The sequence below is a fragment of the Myxocyprinus asiaticus genome, chromosome 2 (genome assembly GCF_019703515.2).
Source record: "Myxocyprinus asiaticus isolate MX2 ecotype Aquarium Trade chromosome 2, UBuf_Myxa_2, whole genome shotgun sequence".
In the NCBI taxonomy this organism is placed as follows: Eukaryota; Metazoa; Chordata; class Actinopteri; order Cypriniformes; family Catostomidae; genus Myxocyprinus; species Myxocyprinus asiaticus.
Genome location: NC_059345.1, coordinates 6,720,740 through 6,733,042, shown reverse-complemented (window position 1 = coordinate 6,733,042; position 12,303 = coordinate 6,720,740). Strand labels below are relative to the sequence as shown.

General features: G+C 37.9%; 1 protein-coding gene across 3 annotated transcripts in view; it reads right to left on the bottom strand.

The window, feature by feature from the left end:
- LOC127411900 (A disintegrin and metalloproteinase with thrombospondin motifs 7-like) overlaps positions 1 to 12,303 on the bottom strand; it is a 112,405-nt gene that overhangs the window by 94,814 nt on the left and 5,288 nt on the right. For all 3 annotated transcript variants that reach the window (XM_051647776.1, XM_051647785.1, XM_051647795.1), the window contains exons 4-7: positions 11,864 to 12,057; positions 7,109 to 7,192; positions 6,312 to 6,436; positions 5,899 to 6,048 (exon numbers count right to left, since the gene is read on the bottom strand). In XM_051647776.1, coding sequence (XP_051503736.1) covers positions 5,899 to 6,048; positions 6,312 to 6,436; positions 7,109 to 7,192; positions 11,864 to 12,057 — 553 coding nt within the window. The remainder of the gene's footprint in view (positions 1 to 5,898; positions 6,049 to 6,311; positions 6,437 to 7,108; positions 7,193 to 11,863; positions 12,058 to 12,303) is intronic.

The following is a 12,303-nucleotide window of genomic DNA, read 5'->3' as shown; positions in this document are numbered from 1 at the left end:
AGGAAACTATAAACAATAAATCAAACAGATCTAAATGAAATATAACTGGAGAGATGCCAGCAAAAACATCCATTAACTGTATAGCTGTAATTGGTACCAGAGAGTCGTTCTCTCTCTCTCTCTTTCTGCTATCTTCTCTCAAGTTTTAAAAGAAAAGTTTGTTCAGCTTTCTACTGAAGAATAATGAGATAGAAATATTCAGTGTGTGTGATGGTCTTACACTCCCTCCAGTAAAATATGTGCTAGTGGACTGTTAATGCTGCAGAACTAATGCATGTTTCATCAAAGACACCTTGGATTTTAGTCACAAAAAGTGAGCAATTTACATATGTAAATGGTGACATTCTAGTTTTAGCTGATATGGGAATCTGCATTGCTTCCAAAATCTGATAAAAAAAAAAATATATTAAAAAAAATACAGCAATCAGGTTCCAATTGTTATTGTGTGCAGATCTAAACCAGAGAAATGCTAACACTTTGCTGTTTAAGAAGGTGCTGGTTAAAAGTTGGGCAAAATCTACTGCCATTTTCCAGTGGACTTTTTTTAATAATAGGATCAAATGGGCAGATTCAATTTATATCAAATTTTATTGGCAAGAGAAACTTAAGGGTACATTGCCAATGCATTATAAGACACTATACATACAGATATAAAACAAATTGAATGCTGAAGTTTAATTTGAGGAAGTTTCAAATCTGAAAGCCATTATTTTCTCTGGCTGTCGTTCAGTCTCTATTGCGCACACGCTGGGTCTCTCTTGCATGGTTTCGCTTTTGACACTGATTCAGATGACGGTGAGTGAGCGTTTTTGGGTGATGCGAAGAGATAAGGCAGTTTGTCCATCTCTCTCCCACACCTGGCTCACCACTTGCGGGCAGGTTTGGGGAGTAACATAATACATGTAATGGGATTACATATTTAAAATACAAAATATTAGTAACTGTATTCCACTACTGTTACAATTTAAATAGTCAGTAATCAGAATACAGTTACATTCAAAAAGTATTTTGATTACTGAAGAGATTACTTTGCATTTTATTGTCATTTGTTTAATTTAATATAAATTCTATTCAGGGCCTGGGTAGCTCAGCGAGTATTGATGCTGACTACCACCCCTGGAGTTCTGAGTTTGAATCCAGGGTGTGCTGAGTGACTCCAGCCAGGTCTCCTAAGCAACCAAATTGGCCCGGTTGCTAGGGAGAGTAGAGTCACATGGGGTAACCTCCTCGTGGTCCTGATTAAGTGGTAATCGCTCTCAATGGGGCGTGTGGTAAGTTGTGCATGGATCGCGGAGAGTAGCATAAGCCTCCACATGCGGAGTCTCTGCGGTGTCATGCACAACGAGCCACGTGATAAAATGCGTGGATTGACTGTCTCAGAACTGGAGGCAACTGAGACTTGCCACCATGAGGACCTAGTAAATAGTGGGAATTGGGCATTCCAAAAATTTATAAAAAACATTTTTAATTGTCTATTCAGTTGGAAACATTTATCCATATTATTGATGCAATCTAAGGAGCTTTTGAACAGCAGTGAAACACTTATGTGTTAAATTTATTTGAGCAGACAGAGGGTGCTTTTACATTGTTTAAAAGGTGGATATGATGTCTTTGAAGTAAGTTTGGAGCAGCAGAAATAGTAAACCTTTTGTAAACTGTCATGTGAACATTTAGCTTTATGCTAAGATAAAACGCTATTTCTACCCATTTTACATGCACCTGTTCCCAGCCACGATTACACTTTTTTTTTTAAATCAAGAAAATCAACAGTCGATCATACAATTATTTTATCAGAATACTAGAAAATGTTTTTTTAATGTAAGTGTATTTTGTCTTACTGTACTGGCAGATTTTTTCACTTGTTATTAACTTATTTAAAGTCAAAACAAGTGAAAAAAAATCTGCCAGTGCTGAATAAGTAATCCAAAGTATTTAGATTACGTCACTGACCTTGAATAATCTAATGGAATACATTACAAATTACATTTTAGAGTATGCATACTGTAATCTGTAGTGGAATACATTTTAAAAGTAACCCTCCCAACTCTGCTTGCGGGTGAAGTCTCCATTCTCCGTACAGTAAATCCGCTTCCGTGTTTATTATGCCTGGGACATGCGTCGCGCGTAATGAATAAGCATGCACTGTTCCACACAATCAGTTTGTGTACTAGGATGTACCTCTTGCAGATTTATATATGCCAATTTTCCACACAGGAAGTGTGGAAAAACATTAGTAAACTTTCAGGAAGTAAAAAAAAAAACCGATTACTGCATTAATTGCGTTAATTGTTTTTTAACGTGGTAAACAGTCGACCATTAATTGTGGAAATTAAGGCCCCCAGCCCTAATTTATACAGAATGATAGACCAATATATCAGCCAGGCCAGTTAATTGGCTGATATTTCACAATTTTGTGATTATCACATTGTTCAATACAGTGTCCACTTGGTTGATAAACACAATGTTTACATGCACTTTAAAAGTTTAAAAAATTGGACTGGTACAATTTCGGTCATTGATTAGTCTTTAAATGCCATCTAAATGCTGTAGTCCAACTGAAATTGCACAAGTTAAATTTTTGCGAAGTCGCACTAACAGACCTAGATAATGCAACTGTAGTTGGCTTCATCCAGCATATACAGTACATTCAGAAAGTATTCAGACCCCTTCATTTTTTTCACATTTTGTTATGTTGCAGCCTTCATGCTAAAATGCTTTAAATTATTTATTTTTTCACATCAATCTACACTCCATACCCCATAATGACAAAGCAAAAACCAGATTTTTGATAACTTTGCAAATCTGACATAAGTATTCAGACCCTTTGCTATGACACTTGAAATTTAGTTCAGGTGCATCCCATTTCTCTGGGTCATCTCTGAAATGTTTCTACACTTTGATTGGAGTCCACCGGTGGCAAATTAAATTGACTGGACATGATTTGGAAAGGGACACACCTGTCTATATAAGGTCTCACAGCTGAAAATGCATATCAGAACAAAAACCGAGCCATGAGGTCAAAGGAACTGCCTGCAGAGCTCAGAGACAGGATTGTGTTGAGGCACAGATCTGGGAAAGGCTACAAAAATGTTTGGCTGCATTGAAGGTTCCCAAGAGCACAGTGGCCTCCATAATTCTTAAGTGGAAGAAGTTTGGAACAACCAGGGGCCGGTTGCACCAGCTATACATATGTTACAACTTAGCCTAGTTGTGGTGAAAATGGGCACTAAGTCACAATTTACGCACTACAAAATATTAGAGCATTGCACCATTAAACTTAGGTAGAATGTAATCCTACGTATGAACTAAATATTTACGGAAGACTCCGACCAGGAGTAATGGTTTGAATAAAAAAGCAGACTGATATTTTATGACATCAGTGAGTTCATGTTTTGCATGACAGGCATCAATCATTTCGACATACAGTATGATGTTGACATTTACACTCATTTACATTTACGAGAGGGAGAAAAAACATGCTTTTAAGTGGCTCTTCAGCATGAAACCGTTTAATTGGTGCAGTTTTCAGGGTGCATCTTCCAGTGTCAAGTTTCAACACATTCAAAATACATATAGGATATTAAAATGAATAAACATCCTGTTTTATTAGAATTTATTAATCACCACTTATTTATTTTAAATACAGCTCCTATATATTGTTATTTACACAGGGCAAATATACTATTTATCAAATCTACTTTTATTACATATCCTATTTTAATGGGGATATAATTTATTACAGCTGACAGTTAAGTGAGCAAACAAGGTTTGAACATCAACCGTAACAAGATCAAATTGAATTTCACAGCATTTTAACACTTCTATGTACAAATTTGAAGGCTGTTTATTGGATCAATACAGGTAAATGTCGTATTATGCGACTACGCATTACTTTACGGAGAGCTTACAACCTACTAGTTAAGTCTTGCCTTAAGAACAGGTGGTGCAACCAAATTAAGCACTGACTTAGTTACAAAATAACTAGTAGTTACTAAGCCATTAGTGTGAACTTTACGTCCTAATTTACGTGAGACCTTACGCACAGCTGGTGCAACCCTACCCAAGACTCTTCCTAGAGCTGGCCACCCGGCCAAACTGAGTAATCAAGGGAGAAGAGCCTTGGTAAGAGAGGTGACCAAGAACCCAATGGTCACACTGGTCAAGCTCCAGAGATCATGTGTGAAGATGTTAGAAACTTGCAGAAGGACAACCATCACTGCAACACTCCACCGATCTGGGCTTTATGGCAGAGTGGCCAGACGGAAGCCTCTCCTCAGTGCAAGAAAGCAAAAAAGCACCTAAAGGACTCTCAGACTGTGAGAAACAAGATTCTCTGGTCTGATGAGACGAAGATTTAACTGTTTGGTCTCAATACCAAGTGTCATGTCTGGAGGAAACCAGGCACCACTCATCACCTGCACAATACCATCCCAACGGTGAAGCATGGTGGTGGTAGCATCATGCTGTGGGGGTGTTTTTCAGTGGCAGGGAGTGGGGGACTGGTCAGGGTTGAAGGAAAGCTGAACACAGCAAAATACAGAGATATCCTTAATGAAAACCTGGTCCAGAGCGCTCAGGACCTCAGACTGGGCTGAAGGTTCACCTTCCAATAGGACAATGACCCTAAGCACACAGCTAATACAATGCAAGAGCGGCTTAGGGACAACTCTGTGAATGTCCTTGAGTAGCCCAGCCAGAGCCCAGACTTGAACCCAATCTAACATCTCTGGAGAGACCTGAAAATGGCTGTGCACCGACACTCCCCATCCAACCTGACAGAGCTTGAGAGGATCTGCAGAGAAGAATGGCAGAAAATCCCCAAATCCAGGTGTGCATAGCTTGTTGCATCATATCCAAAAAGACTTGAGGCTGTAATCACTGCCAAACGTGCTTCAACTAAGTACTGAGTTAAGGGTCTGAATACTTATGCCAATGTGATATTTCAGATTTTTATTTTTAATAACTTTGCAAATGATAAAAAATCTGTTTTTTGCTTTGTCAGTATGAGGTATGGAGTGTAGATTGATGTGAAACAAAATAATAAAGCATTTTAGCATAAGGCTGCAACATAACAAAATGTGAAAAAAATGAAGGGGTCTGAATACTTTCTGAATGCACTGTATACACATCAATCTGGCCACAATTGGCCTCGAAATTGTGTGTGTGCTCCGAAAGACCGATGCGATGTGTATTACCAGCACTTCTTTCAAATGTTTAGTTACTCATCGTGTTAAGTATACTTGGATAAACATATAAAGACTGTAGTTTTTATAACTGTGCACGTAAATGCTGACAGAAGTGTTAGTTACCCCTGTCTCAGGCTCAAATGCATCGAAAGCCTTGCCAATGAACAATAAACAATTTCTGTTAAATGTGTAAAATAATTGTGCAAAATAAGTGTCATTTTGTCTACATCTGATTTGCTGTCATTATACTATATACTGTCATGTAAATATCGGCATGAACCCTGCTCTCTAGATATCGGTATTGGCATCATCCACATCCACACTAATCCGTTTTTGTTTAAAACTCTGTTTGCAGTTTCCTAAAGTCATAATTTTTCCAAAGTAAGCAGTAATGAAGAGCGTTTTTGGAACGCTCCATTTTCGTTGGAGGAAAACACCATGGAATGTCATCCATGTGTGGATGAGAGACATAAATATAGCGAAATCATCGCGTTTTCAAACAGAAATGTATTACTGTGGATGTGGCTCTAGACAAAGGGTGGCTACTTCAAAGAAGCTCAAATATAAGACAGGTTTGATTCTCTTTATTCCCTTAATTTTGCAAGCAAAAATACAATATGCAAAATGGTTGATCCAATAATCCTCATTACAGTTGCATTGAACATATTGAAATTATTACAGAAATATCCATTATCTGTGTTATAAGACTTACTTGTGGCCAAGCTCATGCGCTACTGTAAATGCCACAGGGAGACCTGTATCTTCATTGATGCTGCAGCTGCGATGCGGTTGGCACATTCCAGCCACATGAGACAGCCCTAATGTCTCACATGGCTTATTAATAGCTGCACAAATGTCTTTCCTGTGTTAACAAAAAGACATCATTACTGTTCTTTTTGCTTGATAAAGTTTATGAAGAAATTAGTAATTGGTATGATACGGTACATCTCAGTTAACACTAACTACACAGTACAGAAAGACTTGAAGCTGCAAAGCTGCTCAAATCTGAAACCTTAATCAGACACTTAATTAAAAAGGTGCAATCACAGCAATCAAAGGGCAACCACGTGTACTATAATTATATGTAAAGCAATGTAAAATGAATTACAATCAGTTTGTACATACCTAGTGAGCAGGACAGCCACATCATGATGAACAGGATGTTCATCACCCTTCAAGTTAATGCCCTTCTGCCACTTACAGAAGCTATTCAGGCTGTTGTCTGCGTGATGGGTGATTTTCAGATCCTCCTGAAACATAAACACATTAAAAGGGAATAAATGTAACACTGTGTCATGAAACACTAAAAACATTTTTGAACAGCTATTTATGTATTGCACATGATTAAAGGTGATGTAGGCATCCGTTATCTTTACATATAAAAGAAAAACGGTTAGATTATGGTATTTTTGGAGGCTATTTTTATCTTTCGTTTTTTAAATTAACAATTTAAATCAACAAATTTATGTCACAGGATGTGTCAATCAATGAACAACACCATTAAAATGTTTGTGTGCAACATGGATTCATTACATGAGTTTTTATATTTGTGGAGAGGTGGACTGGGGCTCGTTTGAGATGCAATTGAATATTGCTGTTGAAATTGCTTATTGCTTCATAAAAGCCACTTGAGGCTGTGAATTTCAGTGACTTTACCACGGTTAAGGGTATTTAAGACATCAGTCTTTGCAACAACCCTAACCATGGTGAAACCACTGTAACACAAGTCTTCTCGTTGCTTATTGCTTTATTTCATTCTTGGGCCAAAGGTACTAGAAACACATTTATCTTTATGTTACTCCGCATATGCTGCAGTTACATGTAATTTGCCCCAGGACTCTTGGCAGCAAATGTTGATTCAGAATGTCTGGTGTGTATTTTTAGAGCTTGAGTTCTTAAGACTGCACAGTCATCCCACTTACCTCGTCCTTTTCCAGCAGAATGAGACGCACAACAACAATGTTGATAGCATTTCCAATACTGGCATCATGAAACAAGCCTGCCACCTAGAAAACAGCATTCCGAGATTATATAGTACATATATTTATATATATATATATATATATATATATATATATATATATATATATATATATATATATATATATATATACACACTGCTGCACTCAGTTCACATTCTCAGCTGTAAACACACATCAGCAGGGCTTGTTGAAAGAAATACCAAAAAGCATCCCCCTTGTAAAACCACCATCCCCCCTTACCATCCCATTTAGATAAATTGTGTCATGTATTACTTAGAACTAATCATACAAGTAAAATATTTAATATTTAATTTTAATACGTTTGATAAATAACAGACTTTAAATAAGGGCGATTAGCCGGTCAGAATTAGATTTTGACATGTGTGAGGTTGCCAGATTTCTATAGGTGAAATCCCCCAATCAGATCTGGACACTTGTACAGTTTGGATATATGCTGCCAGGGTTGCGCTTTAGTCCCGCAATAATCCCACTGCGAAAAAAGACACCGGTTTTCTGAAAACACTGTAAAACAGATATGTCGGAGTTTGCGATGGGTTGACTTGTCCTTCCTAGTGTTCACATGAAACTTACGCCACAATTTTTCAAATGTTTCATGCACTTTCAAACATGGTCAAGTAGTAGATTGGAGTAGAAAAAATGTGTGTCTGCAGTGGGTGAGAGATCTAGAAAAAAACCTTTTTCATGATCATAACGTGGATACTGTTTACAAGATTCATCATAAAAAAAGATTCACCCAATCACAGAGGGCAACAGGAGCATATTATTGCCATATGTCCTAAGTGTCAATGAAGTGACGCTCATTTTTGTTTAAAAATACATAAAAAATACAATTCACACAAACCATTTACTTGAATACATTTACTTGAATACACCTCTTCTATGATGAATATTTTTCAATTGCTAAGTTTAAAGTCATATGGATATTTTTTCTGGGGCTTAAAGTAAAACAAATGTAATGTGGTGTCCAGAGACAGTAAAAAATAAAAAGAAGTCAAAGTCTCATTAAAACCTGAAATTCCAGAAAAAATCAATGTTGGCATGTGTAGTGCAGAATAATATTTTATTGTTATTTCTTAAAAAAATAAACAGTGGGGGCCTGGGTAGCTCAGCGAGTATTGACGCTGACTACCACCACTGGAGTCACGAGTTCGAATCCAGGGTGTGCTGAGTGACTCCAGCCAGGTCTCCTAAGCAACCAAATTGGCCCAGTTGCTAGGGAGGGTAGAGTCACATGGGGTAACCTCCTCGTGGTCGCGATTAGTGGTTCTCGATCTCAATGGGACGCGTGGTAAGTTATGCATAGATCGCGGAGAGTAGCATGAGCCTCCACACGCTGGGAGTCTCTGCGGTGTCATGCACAACGAGCCATGTGATAAGATGTGTGGATTAACTGTCTCAGAAGCAGAGGCAACTGAGACTTGTCCTCCTCCACCCGGACTGAGGTGAGTAACCGCGCCACCACGAGGACCTACTTAGTAGTGATAATGGGCATTCCAAATTGGGGAGAAAAGGGGATAAAATAATAATAAAATAAAAAAGAATGTCAGTAAAGCTGTTTATATGCAATGTAAAATCATGGTAGTGGTCAAAATAATATCAATTAAAGCTGTTTAACACATTTACTGTACATGACCACACACTTTGTTGGCTTATTAAGCATAATAAGCCATAAAAGAAGAATGTGCATGTAAACGTGCTCTTGGTTTCACAGCTATATTCCCCACTTGGAGAAAGCTAGCCTTCGAATGGAGTGGTGGTGGCGTAGTGGGCTAAAGCACATAACTGGCCTGTTCGATCCCTACAACCACCACCATTGCGTCCTTGAGCAAGGTACTTAACTCCAGGTTGCTCCAGGGGCATTGTCCCTGTAATAAGTACACTGTAAGTCGCTTTGGAAAAAAGTGTCTGCCAAATGCATACAAATTAAAAAAAAGAAAGAATGTTTGCCTGCTCAACAAAAAGTTGTAATAATTACATATTTAAACACTCATGCATTTCATCTAAATCCCTGTCAACGCATGTTGTAAGCGTAAGACTAGCTGCCTGAGAGGAAACTGCGGATAATGGAATGTTTCTCCTTTATAGAATGTCTTCCAATACCAACCAGCTGTCTGGAATGGAAAACTTTTTTTTTCCTACAGGCTTTTCCTTTGCATGTCCCTCAGATACAGAAGCCAGACATAGCACGGTGAGTATATTTTGGAAAATGTAACTAACAGACTGTAACAAGGTCAGCTGACTTGGATCCAGCTCAGGAGAAACTAACAGAATGAGAATTGCCTACAGGCACATTGTAGCCATTTGAGGAGAAGAGAGTCAGTGAGGTGACTGAAACAACACCAGGGTTGAGAATACAAAAGAAAGGTGTGGATTTGGAAACTTGGAATTCTTTCTTGACAAGTTCTGTGGAGAGGGAACACGCCTAGCATTGTTATAGTCTTTCAAAATAAGTTTACTCATAGAGTCTACTGCAATTATTCACAGTTGCATAATTGACAAAAACATCAGGCTGCTAAAAAGTAGGAAATGGGGGTGTAAATATTTGCTACGACAACGATTCGATTAGGATTCTTTATCTAATGATAACGATTCATTGTGAAGTCTGAAATGTTATCACGATTCGATTATTTGGCAATGAGTCATAATTACAGTATTTTCAAAATCATGCAGAAAAAGGATTCAAGGTTTTTACTGAACGATCTTTATTTAGACAGCACAGACATGCACCAGACTTAAGCACTAAAGTCACAGCTACATTTTGGACCAAGGAGGTTTGGCTTATATGTATGGCTGCGTATAAACAGAAAAATAATTCTAATGTTACATGCATTATAGATTAGGTACGAATAAAGGATAACATAATGTTTGATGGAACATAATTACTTGATGCAAACACACACAAACAGACTGCATTGTACACTGTGGAATAAGCGTAATAGATTTGCATATTATGTAACATGCACCAATTATTACAGATCCTTGTTGCGTGTCATTTGTGACTTCAATCAACCAGAATTTAGCTTTTAACTGGTTAGTTCCCTTCAGATCCATATGAAATTGCTCCCTATTCCCTATATAGTGCACTACTGTATGTGGCATTCACTATAAAGAGAATGAGTAAACAAGTAAGTGATTTTGTGCAGAGCAAATGTCTGCCCATCAATCACATTTATTTAGGCTGATTTCTATTTGTGGTTAAAATAATTTAAGGAGAAATAACAAATTTTATGGAGATATAAAGCAATACAAACTCAATATATCGTAAACAGGGAAGATAGCCACAATTTATTTACTTGTGTCAAATGGACCCAAACAGTTATAAATAACGACCCGGACATCATGCATGAACATTCTTGATTTAAAGTGCACTTTTTTTCCCATCAATCTCTAGTGCAACGCATCTGTTACTAGAAGGCTCTGGTAATCTGAAATGGTAACTATGTCACATTGGGTATTAATACAGTAAAGAGTAGGGATGTCACGATACCATTTTTTTGAGAACGAGAACCATTACTTCCTTTTAGGTACTCATTAGTAGTAGTAGTATTACAGTGAATATTACATACAGTAACTATACAGTGGTGATTGTACTTTTCTTCCATTTAAACTGAGCTTTTATTTTGGCAGAGCTTTATTTTGAAGTGTTTCTGTATTTTATGACAGAAGCGTCTCAATCCGGAAAAGCCAGTCGCTACGTGACTCAAAGTGATTATTAAATTGAAAAAGGCTGCCATTTAAAGTCTGTAAGTGCCTCGCGCTACAAACTAATTTAGCACTCTGCCTGCTGTCAACAGAGCGTGTGATGCTCATGATGGTGTTTTCTGTGTATGAGTCAAGGAGCTCTAAAAGGTATGAGCACTTTGTGTCTTTATGTCACCGGCTTCACACATTCACAAGCACACAGCACATGCAAACTATATATTTATCTCATTAAATCGCAGCCTTTGCAGTTTAATAATCACACTGTCATAATGTGATTTTAATTTGTGCGCTGAATGTTTACAGAATGACATTCATATGTCAAATGGTATTGGTTTTTGGTATCAGAGAATTTTTATGAGCACAAGTGCAAGTACATAAGCGCATTATCAGACCAGATTCCGATAACGATATCGGGACATCCCTAGTAATGATATCCACTGATGCATTTTTTTCACCCTTAGTAGGAACAACTTTATTTTTTACATTTTCTGAAGAAAACGTGAGTGGTACTGATCCATAACAAACTTGCAGCCACAGTGCTAGGGTGTTGTGGTGGGGGGTTGCCAGGGCATTCCTATGTGGTTGATAAGGTGTTCTCAGTGGTTTTTAGCACATTGTTATGCATTTGTTTGGGTGTTCTGAGAGGTTGCTAGGATGATATGGGTGATTGCCAAGTGGTTGCTTACTAGGCCAAGTCAAAAGAGCCCCTCTATGATATTTTGCTCCCTCCTACAAAATTTTGTTTGATTTTTTGCCTACTTTATCAACAAGTCTGATGGTTTACAAATGGAGTAACACACCTTTCAACAGGCCACACAAATGTTAAGTTTCATTCATGTCTGTAGCACAAACATGTGGGACGAGCTACACATCGAGGTTTACTACTGAAGGTTAGTGGTTGTCAAATCAGGTATGAACAATAATAGCAAGCACAACTTATTATTATTATTATTAGATAAGTTTGTTACTCACAATATTCATGACAGACAGCACATAGCTCACGACTCCTTTGCTACCATGGTACTCCACCATTTTAGGATCAGCAACGACCAAAGTCTCAACCCACTTCTCAGTGCTTATAGAGCGCTGTCTGATCCGTCTGCGATGTTGCCGTCTCTCCCAGCGCTCTCTATGCCTTTCCACTTGATCTACACCTCCCCAATGATCTGTAGAGCGATGTGGTGATATGGATTATTGTAATGCTTTAAACAGTGGTTCTCAACTGGTGGGTTGCAGTTGTATTCTAAAAGAGTTGTGAAGAGTAAGGGAAAAAAGCCTAATGCAAAAATCAATGCAAATAACCATATGATACTAATAATGCATAGTTAGGATAAAAACTTTTAACAAGGAGGAGAAATTACCTGCCGTATCTTTCACTGTTTATGTCAAAGGCTGTGCATCCAATCAAACTC